The sequence below is a fragment of the Rhea americana genome, unplaced genomic scaffold (assembly GCF_003343005.1).
Source record: "Rhea americana isolate MKP2758 unplaced genomic scaffold, rheAme1 scaffold_56, whole genome shotgun sequence".
Lineage (NCBI taxonomy): Eukaryota > Metazoa > Chordata > Aves > Rheiformes > Rheidae > Rhea > Rhea americana.
In genome coordinates this window covers 2,110,210-2,135,218 of record NW_028186712.1, presented here as the reverse complement: position 1 = coordinate 2,135,218, position 25,009 = coordinate 2,110,210, and the positions used below count along the sequence as shown (strand labels likewise).

The following is a 25,009-nucleotide window of genomic DNA, read 5'->3' as shown; positions in this document are numbered from 1 at the left end:
GTTTTTCTGCTTAACAGATGGCACTTAGAAAAGGTTCAACAGCAGAATTATTTATGAAAAATTGTTCTTGCAAGAAAAGTGAATATGAGCATTTTATCTCATCTTCAAGATATCCCACTGGTCATGGAATGAGGCTTATATGCAGCCATGCACTCAGTGGCTACACAATCCTTTATGGGGTATTTCAAGCATGCAAATGTAAATTATTATGAAAAGAAATAATGGAGTTCATGAGTTTAAAAGACGAGGAAATGATTTGATAAGTAAGCTGTTAGACCACTTGCTGAAGTTTGAACTCTTTCCTATGGAAAGAGTGGTACAGTCATTTAGGTCGCTCAGAAGGTTTTGTATGTTAGGTATTCTTGTCTATGAGTACTTGCAAATTGAGCAGAATGGGGAATGAGGTTGCTACCCATGCTAAAACAGCTACAGTATTTCAGTTTTACAGGTTTTCTCTTTTAGCCCCTGAATCAGGTAAGCAATTAAGCATATTTTGATCTGCCACTTGAATATGTGCTTCAAATGCATTCCTGAATTTGAATAAATACAAAATGTATCTCAGCTCTTTTCTGAATCAAGGTCTTAATTTTTTTCTTGTCTTAATCAAATGAGCCTGAAGGTCCTTAATAAAGGACATTTATATAGCTAGGTGTTATCTTGCTGTCGTGAAACAAAATTCTTATAAAAGCGCTTTTCAAATTGTCCAGTTAATTGTGTAGAGGTATATGTGGATCTTACAAAAACAGTATTTTTAGCCTTTATGACTAACATAAACCAGACTGTTAAAGTCRGTACCCAGTCAAACAAAGGACTGACTACAACATGAGACTCGTGAAGGTGTGAATGCCAATACTTGTTGTGTTACTGTTCAGTTTTGACAGATAGACCTCCACCCATCATCCTCCAGGGGCCCGTCAATCAGACGCTGGCCGTGGATGGGACAGCTTTGCTGAAGTGCAAGGCTACCGGCGACCCGCTTCCTGTTATTAGCTGGTTAAAAGAAGGATTCACCTTCCTGGGCAGAGATCCTAGAACATCCATACAGGATCAAGGGACCCTTCACATTAAAACTCTGCGGGTAAGTAGTGATACAAAAGCAACTGCTACAAAGAGGAGATGGCCGGGACTGAGCTGCTGTTGTGTGCCCCCAGCAGCTCAACTGTCTGCCTGTCGGTTGACTTCAAAATGAATGTAGTGGCCTCTTTCCCTCTCTCACCCTTAATCTCTGACCAARTGAACTCCACGTACTATTTCATTTTTAACAGAAAAGAGGGAAGAAAAGAAAATCTTAGAGTATTTCATTTCCCTAATTTCCTAGCACATTATYTTCCAGGGAGCTGTTACACTAGAGTGGAGTCCTGGAGTTCACTGGGGCTTTGGCCATACACCTTCTCCATCAGCGAGTCTGGGCAATCTTGAGCTGGCTGATTTACTCCTRTTACGCTTTCTGGAGATGTTTCGTAAAGCATACAAATGGATGCAAACAAATCCCATAACATACATGCAATCGTATGCAGAGGGATTTCTGTTTGAATGGAAATACCTATCATAATTTTTACGTTTTGCCCCTTGAGATGACACAATGGTATCTTTAAAGTACAAAGAAATCTTGCAAAATTCCAGATAATACAATACTGGACTTTACTGGTAAACATTGTATCACTAATATCAATTTTTGTTTGTTTACCTGTTTAAAGATAGAAGTGCATGTGTGTCTGTGTATATGTGTATGTGTCGTTTTCCTTATGTGGATGAGGATGTATATGGAATAATAGTAAGGTAAATGTAATTAGTTTATTTGCAAAAAAATAAGACAATTTCAGCAACTATTTAAATTCCTCAGTAATTTCTACACTAGCTTTGTCATCCAAAAAAAGTCAATAAACGTAGCTGTAGAGAACAAGACATAAACAGTAGCTTTAGTTTCTTATACCATYGCATCAGTGATTGTAAATGAATTGTTAAGTTCCTTGGAACAAAATGGAATTTATTAAAAAATTTATGCTAGCTTTCCCTGAGTAAACAATTTATCCTTCCTCCCTGGGCCGAAGGCAGGTTTAGGCCATGAAGGTTAATGCATTTTTCCTGTAGAGCTGGATTAAAGAGTGCGCTTGAATAGTCAAGATTCCCCAGTAGTGTTAGAAAGCAGCAATTAAAGGTGGAAGCTTAGTGATTTCAAACAAACTTTCAGGCATCGATGATGGGCTTCTGTGGAGCATCCATGAGGCAAAAGCCCTTGRGATACCTGTCTGCATGCAGCTATGCAAACAACAAAATAGGTTCAGAATCATGCCAGCGCATTAATCTCTCTGTTAGAGGCACAAGGTCTGTAAACGAAAGAAAAAAATCACTTGCAAGGGGAGAAGAAAACAGTGTTAGTAGTAAATGTGCTTTTGAAAGACATGAAGCTTTTATTGATCCTTAAGTGGCTCATTCACTAGTAACCAATTTTCCTTAAGGGCTCAGAAAGGTATTTCTTATAAATCCCCTGCCTGCACTAGTATGGACTGTTTGAGTCAGACTCACCAACAAAAAATTGCACAACACCATGAACAAACAGATTTTTCTGTAGGTTGAAATCTTTAGGAATTAAGTATGTATTTAAATCTGGTCTGAAATGATTAACTCTTCTCTCAGATGAACCCCAGCAAGAACTGTCGACACTTCCTAAGCCAAAAAAATGGCCACAAACGATGCTCAAGTCTAACACTACATATATACTAAAGTTCAAAACGGGTTATTGTTTAACACCCACAAATCATCAGCCACTTTCTCCCTTCACAATTAATAACCTCTGCTACAATCATAAAAGATTTCAAGATATGGGTAAAGGTGGGCCACCATTATKTAAGCCCTTGAGCCCACCTGCCTGTGTTATCTAACCAGTCTCTCGTTCTGAGTGTAAATCAAATTATTTAGGAGTCTACAGCAWTCACAGTGAACCCTGGGCAACAGTCATGAACATGAACCTAGAGATTTTTCATATGAACCGATCTTCCAGATTGCTCTGAGGAAGAAAACTAATATCTCACATATGTCACTCCCTCCTCTGTACCTTTTAGATAGATCAACACTGAGAAAAACTTGCTTCTGCTCTATAGAATTGTACCACACCAGTTTTAGACACCTACATTAACTAAGGAAGGAGAGTACTGAATAGCAAAGATTTTCCATTAACCTTCCTTTTTTTCCTTTCATAGCACAAAAAAAACTATGAATAATTGAATTATCAATATGCTATGTTTGTGTCTAGTCCATCCGCAGTCTGGAGGTTAGCTAATTCACCATAACTCACGAGGTGCAGCTTATCYCTGGCTTACTTTACTGGATGCAACTCCACTGTGTATACCACATACACCACTGAGTATACCATACACCATCTGTCACAATGATACACAGAAGAAATTGCCAACCATAGCCTCGAGAAATATGTTCCATTATCACATAATGAGAGGTTATATATTTTTAATAAAAGCTCAGAGGAAGCAGAATAAAATACTGTACCTTCAGAGTGCTCTAAGGCCCTCTACTCTTCTGGAAAATGTCTCCTTTCAAGAGTCTTTCTCATTTCGTTGGCAGTMCCTCTATATTTTGAGTGTCTGAGCCATTGTCAGAAGGGTTGAATATTCCTCGTATTTCGTGCTAAATGCTTATCCTAAAATGCAGGTTTGTACAATTATGCTGACATTAATCAATTGCTTCCTGCTCCTAGGAATGATATACTGCAGTCCTAATGTAGCTGAAGCAGAAAATACCAGCAAATTTCAAACATGACAAAGTTAGAAATCAATTAAAGTATATATCAACAAGTAACTTGAAGAGCATCTCACTTACTTGCCTTGACATTTTTCTTGAAGAGACAGGTATAAGCACATTTATTATAGTTCYGATCTGCATTTAGCAGAACACCCATTACAATTCCTTAAAGTCCAATAAAGCTTTTTGGATGCAGTCCTATTTCCATCAAGTCGTCTGATTGTAAATATAACTCTACTCCTTTATCACTGGAGCCAACACTCCCCCCCTTCTTACTCCATCTCCAGGCTACCATGCTATATACATAGTGGTAGGGGGACTCCTCTGTATTTTGTAAAGTTACCATTTTCTATCCATCTCAGTAGTCTTTGCCAAAAATAGTCTGGTCCTGTCAGAGAAGTCTTTACTATAAAATGAAGTAAGGAATAGCAAAACACTTGTTAAATCTGCCRGTGCAACTACAATTTATACAGAAATGAGCTTAATATTGACAATATGATCCAAACCATTTCCCCAAATAAATTTGAAATATATGAACTGACAATGGAATTACAACAGTTCTATACAAATCCCCYTTTTTTGCTCTCAAAGTGYCTTGGAAGACTGAAATAAAATCACATGTGAGAGGTAGTGTGTTCACAGAATCCCATATGAAATAAAAGAAAGGGAAACATTATGCCGGATCTGATGTAACTTTGCTTTTTTAAAAATTGCTTGGAAGATTGCATAGCAAGAACCACAGTTGTCTCAGCAACAGTATTTGTATGTGGGGTGGCCTATATAGAAATGACTTGGTCTGTTATAAAAGGATAAKATGATGGAACAACCTTCCTGAGGCTGGAAATTGTATCTCTGGGTTGTCATGGGATTATGAACTGTGAGGCTTTATCCTGTGAGAAGGATTGTTATTATATCATTACCCGATTTCACCTGGATTTCTTCTAACCTATAAAAAGATTGACAATGTTTAAAATATCCATTCTGTCACATTTACAGGCTGTACTGGTACTATTAAYGGTACAAAAATTAGAATTAGAACAAGAAAACTCTTAGAAGCAAGTAATCTTATTATAGTTCCCTACAAGTAAGCTGCCATTAAATGATTACTTGAAAACATCTGATATAAAATGTAGGCTAAGTCCTTCTTAGAAGGAACATTTAGGAAAAAAAAGAGCAAACCCTGTCAGCTCATGCTAAATGGTTGTTAAAACTGCCCTTAACTGTTTTTTTTTATATATATATATATATATCTAGCTGTCTGATACCGGAACTTACACTTGTGTTGCCACCAGTTCAAGCGGGGAGACATCGTGGAGTGCTGTGCTAGAGGTGACAGGTAAGGTGCACGCAGGCGTCGTTTTCCAGTTTGCACAAAATGCAGTTGTAGGCTACAGCAGAGCAATCGGAGCCGAACAATCTGTTCCGGAAAATCCGGGATGGAGGTGGGGAAGGTTTTAGGTGGGAAGGCTGGCTTTCTTCACATGCCTTAGAATTCATTGTTGTTATCTTTAAATGCCAATTTGTTTGAACTTGCCTTCAGCAACACTGGCACACTATAACTCTTCTAAATAGGAGTATTAATAAACTGTGAACTCATCCTGTAATTGTCCCTGARCAGAAAAACTATCATGTCTACAGAGAGTCTCATCAAAGTCCAACGAGCTCTCTCTGAGTACAGGAATTAATCTGGGTATAGGAACTTTCCCTGCTTTCTAGGAGACAAGGTTTTGGTATTTTACATAAATTTCACCAGATAACGATAGCTTTTTTGTTACTGTGTTTTTCTTTTTTAATTTAAGCTTTTCAGTTTTGTGGGTTTTTTTCTTTCAGTATGCACCAAAAGAATGATAGCTCTTCAGCTTCAAACATAGCTGGTAATGCAATTGCTGACTTAGTTCTTTACACACAAGAACATTGGTTATGCTGCCTCTGCAGATGTTTGGCATGTTTTAATCTTTTTTTTTTTCTGCTTTGATCAGATGTATACAATTGAGGATAAAAAAGTAATTATTTTATATTTGCCCCTTGCAGAGTCTGGTGGAGCAACTGTCAGCAAAAATTATGATATAAATGACCTCCCTGGGCCTCCATCCAAACCTCAGGTCACTGATGTTACTAAGAACAGTGTCACCCTGTCCTGGCAGCCTGGCACCCCTGGAAGCCTACCAGCTAGTGCTTATATCATTGAGGCCTTTAGGTATGTGAATTATTCCACTTCCTCTCTCCCTATCCTTTCTAATTTTGTTGCAAAAATAGTATCTGCTGTCCCATTGGTATCGTAGTGGTTTTTTGGACTCTACACATATCACAAGCACGTTAAAAGCCCTAACTTCCAAGCAGGGCATGGTCAACAGGTCAACAGGACTCATAAATTGCACTCATTATTTGTTACTTTTCCCTTAGTCCTGATGATCAGTGAGAGTCTCCACTGGGAATACAGTTGAAACGATCTGGGCCAGTGTTACTTGGATTAGTCTAGTGCAAAGCAATCTAAACGTAAATGGACAATCCCTCAGCCTCTCTTCATATTGAATTCCCAGTCTTGTTAAAGCAGCAACTGTTAGAATGTTAAAACATTTTATTGTTTTGGATGGAATAAAACTTTTAACAGAGAAAGCTAGTGTTGATAATTTAGTATTTAAACCTGCAGCCTGAGGCTGATAAGAATCCAGCTGATCCGTTCCATCCAGCAGCGATTAATATGTGATAGGAAAGAACTCTTGGGCCCCAGTTTAGCCAGCCTGTTTAAGCATGGGCCGTACCTCTGGCACGTATTAATAATATACTCTTGTGCTTAAAGATGTATAAGTTCTTAAATGTAATTCCTGAATCAGTATTTTCAACAAATGATAAATAATAGRATATAATTTTTCTTCCAGCAAGAATTCAAGTGAGAATTTATAAAAATCATATGCACACAAATTTAACAAGCTATAGTGATGACACTTCATCCTTCTGTGTTAATATGCAAGGAACATTACTGTGTTTCCAGATTAGTGGCTTTGTTCCAGAACTTGTACTATCCTTTATGCATTAACTGAATGAAACAATTGAACCAAAATGCAACTAGTAGCTTTCTGATTTCTTTTCTCAGTTAATACATCTAAAGATTTTTCTGTAAATGCTATACAATAAAGTACAATAAAATCAAATTTTTTCTTTAACCTTTCATGATATGTGACCTTAGATAAACTTTACTGGCATCCCATCAATGACTTTAACAAAGGCCATGAATTTCAATTAAAAGCTATTTTAACACTCAGTGTTAAACTCTCTTCATACAGCAGGTTGTAATCTATTTATAATACTGTCCAAGTGAAAATTTAGCAACAGGAAAATATTCATACACTTTCCCTGATTTCTAAGCATGTTTTCAGAAGGTTCTTTTGTAATTTTGAGTATGGTTTTGCTTCAAGGAGAATACCCTTCCTCCGACAAGACAATTTATTGACATAATTTACTCAGCAGTATAGAAAATTATTCTTTTAACAGGTTTATTCTTTTCAAAGATTTATGTTCAAGAGTGGCCAATTTATCATTCAAATTTATTTTTGTGCTTTCTACACTTTTTCCTTTTGCAGATATTTATTTTAGTGGGATATAATTTATTAGCAAAAGCTTTTGCTTCTATTTAAAGCAGGAATACTTTTGACCTCTCTGTTATTTTTTTTTCTTCCCCCTTGATGAATTAACTGAAACTAACAAATGCTTTTAGTTTTACTCTGCTTTTACTACTTTTCCCTGTAGTTGTCCTTGATATAGGCTTACAACAGTAGATCCTTCTTCACCTTTCTATTTCTCTTGCATTAATGTAATCCTCAACTCTTCTCGTTGCAGTCAATCTGTGAGCAATAGTTGGCAAACAGTGGCTAACCACGTCAAGACCACCCTGTACACTGTGAGAGGACTGCGCCCCAACACCATTTACCTSTTCATGGTGAGAGCTATCAATTCACAAGGCCTGAGTGATCCCAGCCCTATGTCAGATCCTGTCCGAACACAAGGTAATATTAATTATTAAGACTTAGGTCTTAAGGAACTGGGAGTTGAACAGTGGGTCAATCTGGCCATTTTGCTTTAGTGCGCTGAGTGAAGGAATCATGATACTTTGTCTGGAGGAATCCAGCTTAACCAATAAAGATAAAAATAGTCCAGTGATTTCTCTATCATCTGGAGCTTAGGAAAGACAGATTAGTTCTTTAATGCCTTGGTACATCCTAGACGTTTTAGTTGACAGTTTGCAAGTCACTTAGAATTGATGAGCTCCTTGACACCCAATTTCTATTAAAATAATGTGGGTTAGGCACCTTAGCTTTTCTAAAAAATGCTATGAATACTGTGCTTCCTCTTTTATTATGTCCTCAATACCTTTACTAGTCTAGTYGTTATTTTTTCTCTGTGTCCTTAGTTCTCCATTATTATAATGGGGATATGCTATCACAACAAGTGCCGTATGCCTACAAGAGACAAACACCACGTTTAGCATTTGTTTTAATCAGCAGAATAGTATGAAGTATCCATAGTGTGTTAATCGATCTGGTTGAATATTTGTGCAGAGAATTGGTATAATCTGCATGCTGAGAATATTCTTARGGTATTTTGAATAAAATATAGATCTTCTATTTATATACATGAATATATTTTTACATTTATATTTTTATATATATTTCTGAGTTCTTTATGTTAATCCGCTGACTACTAAACCAACAGGGAAGGCTGAAGTGAAATTCCTCATTTGTAGAATGGTGATATAATTGATAGCTGTAATTCTCTGTCGCATTTGTGCAGAGAGGGCTTGATAAATATTAAATTCTGTTTCCATTACACCTAGCTCTAGTTGAATGTAACTGCCATGAACAAATTTCTCTTCACAGCATGGGGTTTTTTTGGCTTTGACAAAACATTGCCTGAATTCTTCACCCAGAATGTCGTTCTGTATTAAACAGGTTGGAATACAGGAATTAATCATTTGGGGGTAATTGGAATTTTTCTACTCCAAAATAATAGCTCCTCTTGTAATTAATTTGGAATAAGATCACCTACCTCTTTTTCAGGAAGTTGTAAAGGTGTGTGTAGAGAGTGTTTGCATCTTTTATCAGCTTCCAGCATGTGTAAATGGAAGAGGGTTCTCTGCAGTCTAGATGGAAGCAAACAAGAGAGAGTACAGTTGTATTCGCTCATCACATAACTATCATGTATCCAACCTCTCTTAYATGTTTTCCTTATCCCAATCTACTCCTGAATCATTTGGCCCTAGTAGCTATCCCCCCCAAATCAATCATTGCTGTTAAAGGAGAGCCAGAGCTGCTTTCTGAAAAGCTGGACTGGGAGGGGAGTGAAGAAGATTTCGTGGCTTGATTCCATAGGCTGCCACAAGTTTTCTTGTCTTTTTCACTCTCCCAGGATTATAGGGTGACACGCGATTTTCATTGCACCAGCCTTTAGTGTACAAGGCTTATCAACTAGTTGAAAAAGGTAACTTATTTTGGCATTTGAGTGTCCAGTATAGACTCTCTATCTGACACACTCAGGAGAAATTTGATTTCCGTAAAAACATGTCTTTTAATTAGCTACAGCATGTGTTGCARCTTCCATTTCCAGAAGCTGTTTAGCAGTTAAGCACACTGAAACAGGTTCAGGATTTATAGCTTCTTTGGTAACTTCCAGTTTAATAGGATTAAATCGTAAAATCAATTGAAAATTAACATAATGTTTTGATGTGATTTCTAATTACGCCTGAATTCAATTCAGGCTCACAGAGGATTCTGATACATGGTAAAAAGCCTATTCACAGTATCCACTGAGGAAGGAAGAAGCACTTATACAAGTATATATAATATTTATTTGCAGCAGGTGTTTGTGGTAACTTTAATGTCTGAACATTTGATTTTCTGATATCAAGTATAGCAAATGTAAGTATAGGATACTGTGCACTTTTTCACCAGTGGACTGAAAGTAGACCATCAGGCACTTAAGTTTGTCTTAAGTGACTTACATCAAATAAGAACAGATAAATCAATAATTCCTCTAAGAAAATAGCTGGTTGCTTTGTTGGATTATTATCAGGCCAAATAATATATTTAAAAACACTTAAAAAGCTACATATATACTACACTATAAACTGTAGTTATGAGTTATTTCCTCGTTTATRGACATATTTCCCATTAAAATGACAGAATACTGTTCATACAAACACAGTATGTAGAAATGTTTTTTTCCTTAAAAGAATTTAAATTTATTGTTGATAATGTATATTCTATGCATAGGGTATGTATACCCTATGGTATGCCATAGGGTAACTTTACCTAAAATGTCGTCATGGGTAGCTATAGATATTTTAGATCAAGAATGAAAGGGGTTTTTTTTTTATGTATAGCAGCATAAATTACCATTCTATCAATCCCATTTGAGATTGCAGATTTATTGCATTACCTTTTTGTTTCTTTCTCAGTAAACTTCAATAGGCATAATTTGTTAGACAAGCTACTTCACTGTTGCTAACTTACCCTTATTTGGATTATATTATTTCCTTTGGAGATCCATGGAGCCATCTTACTCATTTGAACATGTGAATATTGTTTATTTTGTGGCTCAAAATCCATAAAATTCCTGAAGCTGAAATACTGATTATCAAAATGAGATTTCTTTCAAAACCCAGAGGCATGTGATGCAATCATAGTTGTTATATTTATTTTTTATATTTTTAAGAACATTATTATTTCTTCTTCTTAATTATCTTCAGAAGACAAAAAAGGGTCAAATAGTACACTCCTATAATCATAGAGAAAAAATGCTTTTGTCTAATTTATATTTGCTCTTCATAAGCCCAGGAAGTTGATCCAAAAAGACAGAAAGTATTTTTGCCTAGTGAATCCCATTGGAAAGCCAAGCAGAATTCACAGGTGCCTAGGGAGGACAGGTCATAATGTATCCAGCCTTTCTGAATGAAATCCCTTCTGGTGCTCCAAATCCCCCTCTTCTGGATAAATCACAGGCAAATTCCAGCAGAGATAATCTGCATGTGTATTTCTAACAGGCATTAGGTACTCCACGGGAAGACAGTTGACATGTTTGACCTTGGCTGTAACTTTTGACCAAAAATGGCAATTCCTTGGAATCCAGACTTCCCTGGCTTCTAGAAAGTACCTTAATTTGTGTTAAGGTGGAGGGAAGGGACATGCTGTGGTGATATATTAAATAGGTGATAGTCATAGCCCAACTTCCCAACTGGTGCTGCGTAACAGAATGGACGTGATCTCTGGAAGCTATTGCTGAAAAGGCATGGTAAAGAAATTCACATTGTATGTCTCCTCCTTCCTTTTTTTGACACGCTTTCCATCTGCAACCCCTCTCTAGCAAGGATAATACAGCTTCATTCAGTTTAACCCAAGGGCATAGCTCAAATGAGTCTCTAAGAACTAGGTTCTAGGTGCAAATGCAGTGCAGGAGATGGAGTCAGTCTTCCAAGAACGTATGCTGTCATTAAAATCCTTCAGGTTTTAACTAGATGAAATAATTCTTTCCCCACTTGGAAGGAATCTTTAGAATAATCYTGATGAGAAAATTCTTGGGGTAAAGTGTTTTTGTTGGCCTTTTATAAGATCAAAAACAGTTTGACTTCATAAATTATTTCTTTTTTTTCAAATTTGCACTAAACTTCATAGTCTGTCTCTATAAAGGAAAATACACACTGCAGAAGGAAAAACTGTTCAGTGTTGCTTGTTGGTTTCATGTTTCTATGGTATGAAGAGGGGAAGTTCAGTGAAAATTTGGAAACATATAATGACTTAATATCATGTATGCTCTAAGACAATAAAAAACTGTTCATTTTCTTCAATTATACTAACCAATTTGGTTCCAGACATCTGGACAATGTTGTTATTATCTGAATATTTTAGAACTGGTGAATACTGCATTTCTCTCATCATTTACCAGATCAGAGAAGACTTTGCCATTGAGTCCAAATGCTCATTTAAACATCTTATTTCATAATTTTGTTGGCAGTTAAAGGTGAATGGTACTTTACGTATACATAATGTGCTTTATTGTTCGTATTTTAATCTTAGAACTGTATTATTTTAAAAATGTTACCATATAGGGTGTTTAAATCAGATCATTAAGCTGTTCAATTAATGCCATAAATTAATGTCATTAATTAATGCCATATATAACTCTGCTTATTTAAAAAGTACTTTCATGTGTGTGCTTGTCCTGGCAGATATCAGCCCACCAGCACAAGGTGTGGATCACAGACAAGTCCAAAAAGAACTGGGAGATGTCATTGTACGACTGCATAATCCTGTTGTGCTGACACCCACAACAGTTCAAGTCACCTGGACAGTAAGACTTCTATTATAGTTRCCTTAACATTACTTTAAATTTGCCTATTTGTCCCTGAGATTTTTTCCTACCCTAAAAAGCTCCAATGTTGATGTCAGCGTGAATGCTTGGATAAACTGACACTATACAGACATGTGTATGTGTTAATGAAATGGTCTTTTCATTTTCTCCTTCAGGCGAGGCAGGTTCAAAGTCTTCAGCATTTAGCTCAAAGCGAGCTAGCTGGTAGACAAGGAAAAATATTATAAAAATGATGTGCTTAACACCATAATGTTAAGGGTAATTGATCTGTGGATTCATTACGGTACATATCTGAAAAATAATCAAAGTTAAATATCAACAAGAAGTTGCTGTATGAAAAAGCTTCCACTTTAAGGTATAGGGACCTCTGGCAATAACCCATTATTTGGTGACCCTAGAATGCAAAAATAATTTYCCTAAAGGGCACTTACGGAAAAGACAGAAGCACACATTTCTGATGACTGGTCCACTGTGTAGCATGTGGTCTTCCAGTATAAGCCTCCTCCCCACTCAGGGGACGTCCTTTGATTATAGGAGGCCAGAATCTTTTCTGGCAGTACTTAACAACATTTCTATTTGAGGTGTCAAACTACTGGGTAGAGTTTCTAAGGACTTAGTATGTAGTATTTGGCTTTCAAAATGCTATGTTTCCCTTCCTGAGGCTTGAAGGAAAGGACTTGTAACCAGAGGAGAGCATTCCTAGGGCAGCACTACACACCACAAGTGACTGCTTTGCTCTTGGGCGTTTGCCCCAGAGGATGAAACAGTGAGCTAAATAAATAGTACTGCAGTGCACAAGCACTGAAACAACTGCATTATATAGAAGGGATTCTGTTAAAGGAATATGCACAATATTTAGGATTTGTCTTATATATGTAGTGTTGCTAAGAGGCAAATGTGTGCAGGGGATTTCAGTATAAAAGAGGAGATAAGAGACATATGTTTGTGTTGGGGGGAGGGAGACTGTAGTATAAGGATTACAGTTGTTTTTGCACAGCCAGCCATATTTACTGGGGCTTATGCCTCATCCTTGTTCTGAGAAATTTCAGTGGTAAGGAGACCAGATTAGAATAATTTGAGAACGCACAAATTTGCCCTTCTTAGAAGATTATTTAGAAGATGTGGTGTTGCTTCTTGCTATTGACGGTTGCGGCATCTTGATATTGATTATGACTGCCTTTCTAAAAATGTTCTCTACCTCAGCTAAAAAACTCCAGAACAGACTAACTTTCTCACTCAGACACCTTTGCAGCAAACAATTTTTTTTTTCTTTCCAAGCAAGTGAGTCAGTAGTGGAGAAAGTCGGAAAGTTAACACACAACAAATTGCAGACCTGGATCACATACCTGTGGTGCTCCTTCAAGGCCTTTGTTGGATGTGGCAGCTATCAGAAATACTTTTTCATAGGTTTGCCCTGGCTTTATCATATACATCCAAAGGAAGCCCTAACATAAATGGAACTCGGTTTTACCTATTGCAACCAACTTCATTATATGATAACAAAACTGTAGTTGAAGAGTCTCTTGGTGCTCCTATTGAATTAGTAACGAGCAAGGAAAACGTTGTTAGAAAAAGGTAAATTGTTATGCATGTTACAGTAACAGCTACCTTCAGGAGATCTCTAAAAGCAGTGACCCTGTGCCACATGAAAAGCACACGGGCCTCCGCAGAGCATTTCAGAATTGGCCAAAGCAAGAAAGACACCAAAAAAGATCTCTAGAATAGATGATTAGAAAGTTCCCATCAACCATAATTAACATAAGCAACAATTAATTAACCATATTCTCTAGGAAAATGACCACTCTATCCAGAGAATAAAGTTTTTCACTATTAATATAGGTAGGGTTGCACGTAGCTAATATGCAAAAGAACGAAAGTACTATAAAAGCTATAAAACTCTGTCTTGCCCTACTGAAGTTGAGAGAGTGAATGCCAAGGAACGTTCTTGTTTACCAAGTTACTGGCATTGTGACTCCCAGCAGGTCAGCCCCAGTTTCTCTCTCCTTTCTGAGAATTTTTGTTTGTTTTTTCCTTCTCTTTTTTAAATTTGAATTGAAAAATCTAGAAATAATTCTCTGCTACATTGTTACAATTTTAGAATATTTTGAGATAAAATACACATATAAAATACATGTTTTGTCTATCTTAAAAGAAGGTCGGGCTTACAATGTCATTGTTTAGAAGAATGGAGACATGCCAGAAGTTAGGTTTTCACTATTCCCTAATGTTTTCCTCTTTTGCATAAATATTAAAGTACAGCTGTAATTAGGTGGTCACATTCCTTTTTTTTTTTCCTCCCATAGAATCTCTTCTTCATGGAGCTATTCAACTTTTCTTTTTATCTTCTTTATTCACTGCCAGTTGAATTGCTAGGTCTTATTTAATTCATACCATTATCTTGCATTGAATAAAAAATTATTAGTTTGTCTCACAGGCTTAACTGTCATGTTCTCAATGACAGCATTTGGATGTTTCACAAATAATACTGAACTTATTGTCACAATGATAAAAATCTGTCATTTTTCTAACTTTACACATAGGGACATTGAATTGCAGACATATTTAATGCTGATGAGACTTTCTGTAGCAGATATGCTCACTGTTACCAAGTGCCTGATTTGAAACCTTAGGCCTGATTTATTTTTATTTTTATCAAAGGATTTAGCATAACTACAAAATACCATGTGTTCAAAGCATTTTTTCAGCTGACCTCAGCTGTAGTTCAGCACTCCTAGTCCCAGTTTTCCCACATATTCAGAAAATTGAGAGTTCAGTTGGTAACCAATGTGAAAAGTTCCCTAGCATTATAGAGGATGTCTGTGGCATGAGCAGGAATAAAATCCTCTTCCTCAATGTGAGAAATGATTGCCATAGCCATGAAACCTTTTCTTCTTACAGTCTCCTGCAACACTGAGTAGATACCTTCCAACTTAGTTGTCATCTTAGTCATAGAGGTGATAGTGTCCACTTAGACCTACCTGGAGAGAACGGGGATCCCCACCATGTCTRGGATTTATCACCAAACTTAGATACATCCAGCCCGTTACTTTAGTCACTTATGATACATATCTGTCAAATATTCTGGCTTAGTTTGAATCCAGTTTCTTCAGGACTTTCCCACTATTATGTTGCTCCACGATGCATTTACTGACCATACAGGTCCCTTATGCTCTCAGAGTGTCCCGTTTCCCCTCTCGTGCTCCTAATTATATGTTACTTCCGTAGAGTACTTTTCTCCAGAGCTACCACGTTCCTCTTGCTTTGAAATCCTGACTGTCTAGGAATTCTGAGACTACCAAACAGAAGGATAATGTATTTRCCTCTGTCTTTTAATTTGACATTGAGTTTAAATGAATGTGCTTCACTGGAAGCACCTTTTTGGAAGCACCTGTCATAATCCTTTCTCTGGTCTCTGTAGATAGATAAATGCTAGTAGTGTTTGCATTTCCGTATACTACTGCAAATCCGTACTAGTGGCTTCAGCACAGTGTGCAAAGTATTCTGCCCAGATGGAGAATGGCTGTGGGTGTTGATGTGGGAGTAGAGTTTTACTTAGGATATTTGGAGACAGAAATTTACATGCTGAAGAGCATATTGCAAAATATCTTCCGGGTGTGGGTTAGCAAGTTTGCTGGAAGCCAGCTTATATTTGCAGCATAAACTGCATTATGAATTTCTTATGCCATCTTTTTAACAGTTGAATAGCTTAACAGAATGATCTGATACTTACCAAACCTGTTTCATGTTCAGATGTGATATGCACAGATTTGAACATACTAGGAAAAAGAGTTTCCTGTTCTGCAGAAATGGTCTGYTATCATAGGTTTTATAGATACCTCCCTTACTATGTATTGAGAGGGAGGGAGAGAGACAGCTGCTTATATGACTTCTAGAGCAGTTAAGATTGTCACAGGATTAGCAATATTCCCCGATCTTAATATTTAGCATGGAGAACTCCTGCAATTAGTATAATAATGCTTAGTATTTTGTAAGAGGAAGTGGCAGCCATTTACAAAAGAAGAGGAGGGGGAATACCTCTTCTATACCTAGAAATCATTACATTCTTTCATCAGATCACTGTGCCTGTGTACTCTGTAGCTCTAGCTATCTACGTGTGAGTGAATACTAAACCAATAGAGTTATCTGATGCTTAGCACAACTGAATGCAGTTCCTTACTGCTAAGTGTATTTTTAGTGTCATGCCATTGGAGTGACGCATAATTGCCACATAGCAAACAGAAAAAATAATGGAGTCCCGGGCTTTGTGTATTATGTTTGTGTATATATACACACATATATCCATACACACACATATWCATACATAACGGTATGTATATATGTATATATATGTATATATATGAAATAAAACCACCTTATACCTCATAGATGTCCTTGGTTAATTCATGTAATTAGCTAAGAAAAATRCTTTTTATGCTAATGACAGAACTCCAACAAAACAAAAAAAAGTCACCTTGCACAAGGAGTGAGGTGCCCTCTCAGTAGCTTCCCAGCACTTTGACCATAAGAAAGGCCCTGTTCATTTAGACCAGCTCAACATGGTTATGAGAGACAGCCTAGTAACTTCTGCTTGGTATTGACTAAGACTGGGTGTTTAAAAAAGGATTAAAAATATATGATATTTTCCTTTATACATACTCTCCCAGACCCCGGACAACTGAATCATTGTCCATTCTCTGAATTTCTGCCAGATCATCTGGCCCTGTTGCAATCAAACTTTTAATTGAAAGCGCTATAAAACTTGTGACAGGCCTCAGACCAAGCTAGTTTGCAGCAATCCTATGAATGACAACCTTGTTGTACTATTGCTTTCCATGTTCATATCCTTTGTGTGGTTGTACATGTCAGTATGATGGGTGTATCAGARTCTGTGTCAAATTGCCCAGATCTAGAGTCCTGAACATGAATAGTGGTTTCTCCTCAGAAAGCTCTATGAAATTTCTGGCCAGTAGAACAGTTCTTCTTAGTGAGTTTGTAGTTATGTTTGTGTTTATACTGTGTCATACAAAACATTTTCTGTCCCCTCTTGTAGCAACATATGGTTGTTGTTCAGTTTAGTCAAATTTGAAATTTTCAGATGTCCTCCATTTGACAGCAGTCAATAGATCTTAAAATTACAGCAAACACAAAATGGAAAGTTACGAAGAACTTGCATTCTCTTTCTCACAAGTTTGACAGACTTCATTTTTTGATTATTAAACATCATAGCCATGTATTATAACATAGATTGAAATTCTATGTTACAAAGTATATGAAGGAGTTCTTACTGAATTTTGTAGTAAACATGAGGTTCATAAAGTCTTTATGTCCGTAGAACATTTAATTAATGAAAGTCAAACATGGATAAAAACAATTTACTCTGATTTACGGACTCCCTTCATCTGGAAACAGCTGCTTAATGTTCTTCTTAAAAACACAGCTTGATTCTTTCGGTATTAACAAGCTATTATTGTGAGTTATATCCCTCTTTCAGTGCATAAATTCACTTAAAGTGAATGTAGAGAAGTTTATAAAATGCAAGCTTAATGTTGTTGTAACATATGTTGCAAGGTTTTTAACAGTGACAGTTTTGATGAAAGACATTTCTGCTTTGCTCTCATAAATAAAGCTTTCTTGTTTGCCCTGCTTTTTAATGTCTTAAGAATCTGGGTCCCCTCTGAATGACTCAATAAACTGTGTAACAAGGTTGTAGGAAAAGTGGGATAGACCTTGGTTTCTGTTTTCAGTCTTAAATCTATTTATTCTTAAGAGAACTAAACCAAACCTATATCTAATTCTGAAAATATCTTTGAGTTAGTGAATTGTCAAGAACAGAAGGAAAATCCTACTTGTTGAATCTTAGATATAATACAAGAATTTATTAAAGAGCCATTTATATGGCTATTTGTATTGCAGTTTCTTTGGCTCTTTTTTGACAGCTATAGAAGCAGCTGGATTTGGTTTGGTTTTATCCATCAAATAGTTTTGACTAATTTTTCAAGATTAAACTGCAAATTCATGCAAACATCACAGTAGCTCAGATCACTGTTTTTTTCATTCTTTCCCCCCCCCCCCAAGGGAAAAAACACATACAACTTTCCAAGATAAAATGTAATTTAAGCTTTTCCTTGAAATTAAAATCCTATTTGTAGCTATGATAGATTAGAATTTTTAAACTTGTATATAATCACAGTTTTGAATAGTTTCTGCATAGCAACAAGTAATATGAAAAGAAAGAGCATTCCACCCCCATCTGATGGCACGAGTGCATCACAGTCCCAGGCTGCAAATAGGCTGCTTAGACTGTGAGCACAGGGAACAGCACATCTCCTCGGATGTTGTTTTTTTCTGCATCTGTCTTATGTTTATTTTACTTTCCTGAGCATCTCATGAAAAGATGAGCTGTAAGCCAAGAAATGGACTAACTGAAAGCATATAAGGCATCTTCAAAGACTTGTCCTTTTCTGAAAAGAATTTGTTTTTCTTTTCTTCTCGTATTTCAGCACATCAGTAGCCAACATGTCCTTAATAGGTTTACATGCATTAAGCTTTATGCCAAAGTTCTCTTTTTATGATTTGTTGGAGGGGTGAGGGTTTGTTTTATGCTTTAAGATGGTATTTGTCATTATGTGTAACTAAAGAGAGTAAAATAGGAAGAAATACTATGTAACAAATAACATGGGGGAAAATGTTCATTTAAAAAAAATTAATAGAGTTACTTACAAGAAGGCASCTTGATTTTTAAATTCAACAGCATAAGCAACTGTTTATTTACTCTTTTTCATAAGGACATAAATATTCTAGGTAAACGTTTTGTTTTCTTTTTATATGGTTGAGTTACTTTGTTTATTGACATATTATTTAATGCCATTTCTAGGTCGATCGTCAGTCCCAGTTTATTCAGGGCTATCGAGTAATGTATCGCCAAACATCTGGCCTACCTTCTCCAGCTATATGGCAGAATTTGGAGGTCAAAGTCCCGACTGAGCGCAGTGCTGTCTTAGTSAACTTGAAAAAAGGGGTCACTTATGAAATTAAAGTTCGCCCTTATTTCAACGAATTCCAAGGAATGGACAGTGAATCAAAGTCTGCCCGTACCACTGAGGAAGGTTAGTAAAATGGTCAGAAGAAGCAACAGACTTACACATCTAGTACTGGAAATGAAATCAAGAATGATCACTTTGGTTATTTTGTGTATGCTTTTGTTTGACTGTATTTCTTTCATATGATTTCTAWTTGTTCAATACAGAATTGGCATTAGAATTTAACTTAATAGTCAGTTTTATGGTGTAAATATTCCAGGACAAGCACTCAACCAGTCTCATACTCTTCTAGCTGATACCTGCTCTTTACGTGTGAGGAGTGGTTTTGGGTCTTACAAAAAGTCAGTGCAGTAGCCATGCTTTCCTAACCAGTGTTGTTRCAATAAAGGATTTTGGTCTGGACTTTGAAAGTAAAACTAATACATGAAATCTTTCACAGATGAATGGGTTTAAAAAGAAGCAGATCTTTCTGAATGGGCAGTAAGAGCTTGGTTAGGAAGCGAGGACCAGTGAAAGACAAATATTTTGCTATTCTGAAGGACCTCCAGTCTCAAGTGCATCCTACTCTACTGTTTCTCATAACCTACCATTCATGAAATGGCCTTATTTAGTCCTTCAGAGAGTTAAATCAGTTTCCTTAAGTACCTCTCAAGCCTACATCAAAACATGCAAGGTGCAGATACAGTAAGCATTTTACACCACTGAATTGCAGAAACAATCATTTTCATAGCACATAGCATAGCTGTATTATTTTGCTTAGAYGTATGATCTCCACGGCTGTTTTTTATTGAAAAGCAAAGTGAGGTGACATATAAATAACTTTTATCCTTCTCTCTTAGAAGTGTACAAGAAACCTATCTTTCTATTTATATAATCCAGTCCATTCCTATAGAGWCTGAGCATCAGCATCTCTGCTATAAAAGTAGGAGGATGATCTTAACAGTGAGGGTTCATCTTGTGGCTATTTCATTGATTTCTTTTAAACCGTAGGAGAGAAACACTGGTGAAGTTTCAGAATACTCATATGCTTTTGGTAGGTTTTGAGTGCACTTTTTCCTTCTTTTTGAAGGTACAATCATAATGATTTATTGAGGTATCCTGAGGCTTCAGTTAGTTCTCCTTGTCAAGCACTTTGTAATTCTAGAATAAACTTGCTTATTACTCATTTTTCACTTTGATTTGTTATGATTATTGCCCAACAAGCAAGTAAACACGAATATAACTTGGTTGTTTTCCCTGCTTTATAGATGAAGAAATTTAGTGTCCTGCAACTTGTTTAAAAGCACATAGAAAGCCATTGTTCAAGTCAGGATTAGAATTTAAGACTTTTTGGTTCCCATTTCTTTGTTAGACTATAAAGCCTAAATAAATCAGTAAAGAAGAGCTCTGCAGCAGTCGGAACAAAGTGTAAAAAAAAAGAAAAAAGAAGAAAATTGGAAAAAAAAAAGCTTTCTATGGTGAAATGGATTTTCTAAAGTTAAAGTTTTTCCTCCTTCATATCAGATTTTATATTGTCCATTTTCAAATTCATTGTTTGTTTAGTTCATCTAACTGTCCCCTGCTGAAAGTAAATTAAGAACTACTGAAAAAGAGAGAAAATTTTGTACCTCCAGTCTAGATCCATAAAACACCTTAGAAGTGAGATTTTCTTTCATAACTCTCATCTCCTAGCAGAGCCTGTCAGGTACTTCCCTTCTTTGAAGGCCACTTTCTTCCTGTGGAATAACTTTCCATAAAATGAAGATTTTTAAAAATTTTCTTGTTTAAAGACATGTGTAAGTCACAGTCTATGATCTGCTTTGTAGATTAATATAATCTTCAAGAAGTCTGTTTACAAGTATTTTTTTCAATAAAGCAGAAGCCTATAGCATGTAGTATTACCACCAGTCAAATGTCAGGCCTGTAGTTAGTTATTCCTCTTTCTTGAGAGATAAAAGTAAGTACCTCCATAAGAAAATTAAGAAATTTAGTAGATACAATTCTACAGAGATTTCCTTTAATTCTTCACATTATCTTTGTAATTATATTGRTGTTCATACATTTTAAAAAATACCRTCAACCAAATGTGTAATGAATGTGGTTTGTTTCTCATCCTGCAAAGAAAAATGTCAATCTACTCAAAGCTATAATGCTTACTTTTTAGCCTGCGGTTCCCTTTTGAAAATCAGCTTTTTTTAGATTGAYGTTTTTTAAATGTCAGTTATGCTTTTTTTAGAAAATAATTTGGAAGGGTGACATGAGTATTGGAAGTCTTTCGTAACATCAAAGTAAATAACCCTGGCAAAGGCAAAGTACAACCAAGAGGTAGCAGCAGCTTTTTACTGGATTGAATTTTACATGGAGTGTTGCTTCTGAGGGCTACCCCCGAAAATCAATTTGGCTGCAGTTAGACTTTTCCTCCACATCCGGCATTTGTCACAATTCAGTGTCCATTCATCTCCTACCTCTTTGGCCTTGTGAAGGTAACAAATGGAATTCTGTTTGGCTGCATCTGGGAAAGATGAGCAGCGATTTGGGTTCTTTCATATCTGTAAGAAGAAGCTGAGCACTGGAATAATTGACCTGTCAAGTAGCAGGCAAGGTGCTCTCCACAAGCCAGCAGCAGGGGAAATGAGAAAACGGTTTTAAAAATGTTATTTTTCAATGTGGTCTATTTAATAACTGCAGCAGTGTCAGACAAGTGGCTTAATTTATATCATGGTGCCAGCTTACAGGGTGATGTTATCACGGAGAGAAGAAGCAAACTGTTGCATACACGTATGTGTCTACCCATACAAAGAAAGAGCTAAATGGAATATTTTGTTTTATAATTTTCACTTCTTGCTGTGTTCACACTCTCTCTAAAGACAGATGATAATTTCTTCAGTTACATCCACTGCTTTAAAACTCTTTTGGAATAACTTTGTGGAGTAGCATTTTTTCTGTATATTGTTTGTCACCGATGTGCAAAAATATTATAGTCAGTAATGGAGGTCTCCGTAGATTTTATCAGTTGCTGTCTGTCTATTTCTGCCTTTTTTAGTGCTTAAAACCAGACTTCAGCTGCATTCATCAGCTGCAATTTTAATGTCACTTCAAAATTACTCTATATCTAACTAGAAACAAAAAGACACATTTCTAGAATGTTAACTAAAATATTTGTGCAGTTTAAATGCAAAGACAAATGAGGACTGTGTGCTTTTCATTAAATATTAGATTAAATAGTTCATTTTACATATTCTTCAGCATTCACCTTGCTTGCTCTTGCGCGCTCCCTCTCTCTCTCTCTCTCCCTCTCTCTCTCTCTCTCTCTCTCTGTTGCTAGGTATATGTATATAAGAAATTATATTTCTGAATGTCCTTTATGTTTCTGTGTAAGAATGAAAGTAAATACATTTCTGCAAGGTATTCCATATTACTTAAAAAACAGAATGAGTTACACAGTGTTAAACTTCACCATTTTATTGTAAAATGCTATTTACATTTATTCACGGTTTTGTTGTTATTGAATAACTTGAAGAATTTTTAAAATGCTATTTTTTTTTACTATGTGGCAAATTGTTTCACTTGCCATAAAATACAGAATCTAACCATTAACTTCACCAATTGTGTGCTTTGCAAAATTGCAAGGAGTAGCCAAAGACCATCTTTCTSTTCTTCCCTTGAGCTTGGCTAAGAGTCAAACTGCCCGCAGTAGAGCTTCATTTCTTCCCTCCAGTACACTGCTTCTCTGCATCATCCAAGGTCACGAGGACTCTACCTAACACTATTTACTTTGCAGCTGAACCTGCATCTGAAAACGTTGCTGTCAGAATGTGCGGCCTTACAGGGCAGTCATACATGTAACACGTTTCTCAAAATCCTTTTTTCTTGTGTAGTGTCAAAGGTCCATTTCCTCCCTCAGACTGATTTTAAGTTGTGTAATTCCTGCAACAGGCTATTTCTTTGAGCTCATATCCCCATGCCTGTGCCAGCTCAAGTACTGAGAAGCATCCAAACTGGGAACATAGCCAATGTCAAAGAGGCTACAGGAAAATGTAAGGAAATCCAGAATGATTTGGAAAATCCTGGTATCTGGGGCTGCCTTTAGTTGTGTTAAACCTGCCAGACATTAATCACACAGAATCACAGAATGGCTGAGGTTGGAAGGGACCTCTGGAGATCATCTAGTCCAACCCTCTTGCTCAAGCAGGGTCACCTAGAGCAGGTTAGACAGGGTTGCATCCAGGTGGGTTTTGAATATCTCCGGAAAAGGAGACTCCACAACCTCTCGGGGCAACCTGTGCCAGTGCTCCGTCACTCTCACAGGGAAGACATTCCCCCTCATGTTCAGACGGAGCTTCCTGTGGTTCGGATAATCAGATAATACAAAGATGCTGCTGATTCTTGGTTTACTTTTTGGCAAAGCATGGTCCAAGGATGTTCACGTAATCAGGGATACCTGTTAAAGATAAGACCGCCGTCTTGGCGCCCTCAGAATTCAGCATTTAAACAGTCCTCTGTAGGTAGGAATACTCTAAGGTATTGGCATTACAGAGCTGTGACCCACAGCATGAGATGTGAGAACCAAAGGGTTATCAAATTAGATTTGAATACGGGAGAGGAGGTGGTAAATATTCTAGGTTATGGTTCAAGGTCTGCTACGGTTCTTTAAGTTTCCGTGTTTCCTGTTAGAAATGTTCTAAGATTATATTAAAGGTGATGATAAATGCATAGAATAAAAAAATCTAGGAAGAGATATACATACACAAAGATGTCATCCTGGACCAGAAATCTCTGAGTGTCAGGTTGCTGGGATTTGGAAAAGTGTCCTGGAAAGGTAGCACTATGCTTTCCTTACTAATCTGTGCTTTCATAGCCTTTGTATATTGGTTTTGTTGAAGACTATAGCTAGACTAGAATAGATGGACTAGATGGATCCTAGGTCCAGTTCAGTGTGGCTGTTTTTTGATAATTTTTTTCCAGGGTCATATCTTAAGATCTAACATGACACTTTGCCACAGTGGCAAGCTAAGTCGCCAACACTGTCAAAGTGTTAGTCACTAGTCTAGAAGTGTAGCAGAAGAGAGAAAGATTGCAAAGCATTTTAATATCCTGGAGTGGCTGAGGGGGGATGTGTGCCACAGACCCTCTGCTCTGGCAGCTCTAGCTATGATGGGAGAGCCCCCGCGTGGAGATGCAGCAGATGCTCACAGAGGGGACTATTTTTTTCATTATCAGCGCTGTGCTGCCGCATCACTTTCCAAACAACATGTTCTCAGCCAACGAGAGCACCCTGCTGTTGGTGTCACTGCAAGAGGGGTTTTGCCAGCATAGTTCTAATCACTAATGGCTATGATGTTTTTTTCACACTTGAGGCCAGCATAGCTGTGCTGGCAAATCTTTGCACTGTAGATCTGGCCTTGATATACAGTRACCCGCAAGGCAGCTGTGGATGGTGGAAGTGGACTTTAAAGGGAAAGGAAGACTTGCCAAGAGAAAAGAAGCCATATATAYGTAATATGGCCTAATGTATCACCTTCCCTATTTGCTGGGGTTTAGTGCAAAACCCTCAATACTTTAACTTTTTTCTGCCTAGGAGTTACAAGATTTTATGTTTAAATCTCCTGAGTTAATGTCTTCTTAAAGGACAAATAAACACACAAAAATCCTCAGACGTCTACTGCTGTACATTCTTATTAGATGGTGTGGAGAAAAAAAGAATCCAAACAGTTCAGGGCAGGTGAAGCAGCCTCACATTAGGACTTGGTTGGTGTATCTGTAAATAACGATGTACATTAAAGAAAACAAATGCAAGCCTGAAAATRATTCCAATGCAAAATCAAGATATGCTATAGATAAATGAGGAGTGATTTGTATTGATTCTCCATTGC

At 36.9% G+C, this 25,009-nt stretch overlaps 1 protein-coding gene across 6 annotated transcripts in view; it reads left to right on the top strand.

Annotated features, from left to right (window-relative positions):
* ROBO2 (roundabout guidance receptor 2) overlaps positions 1-25,009 on the top strand; it is a 459,690-nt gene that overhangs the window by 362,915 nt on the left and 71,766 nt on the right. For all 6 annotated transcript variants that reach the window (XM_085318916.1, XM_085318912.1, XM_085318914.1 and 3 more), the window contains 6 exons: positions 873-1,078; positions 5,011-5,092; positions 5,788-5,953; positions 7,594-7,760; positions 11,975-12,096; positions 18,992-19,223. In XM_085318916.1, the coding sequence (XP_085175042.1) occupies positions 873-1,078; positions 5,011-5,092; positions 5,788-5,953; positions 7,594-7,760; positions 11,975-12,096; positions 18,992-19,223 (975 nt within the window). The remainder of the gene's footprint in view (positions 1-872; positions 1,079-5,010; positions 5,093-5,787; positions 5,954-7,593; positions 7,761-11,974; positions 12,097-18,991; positions 19,224-25,009) is intronic.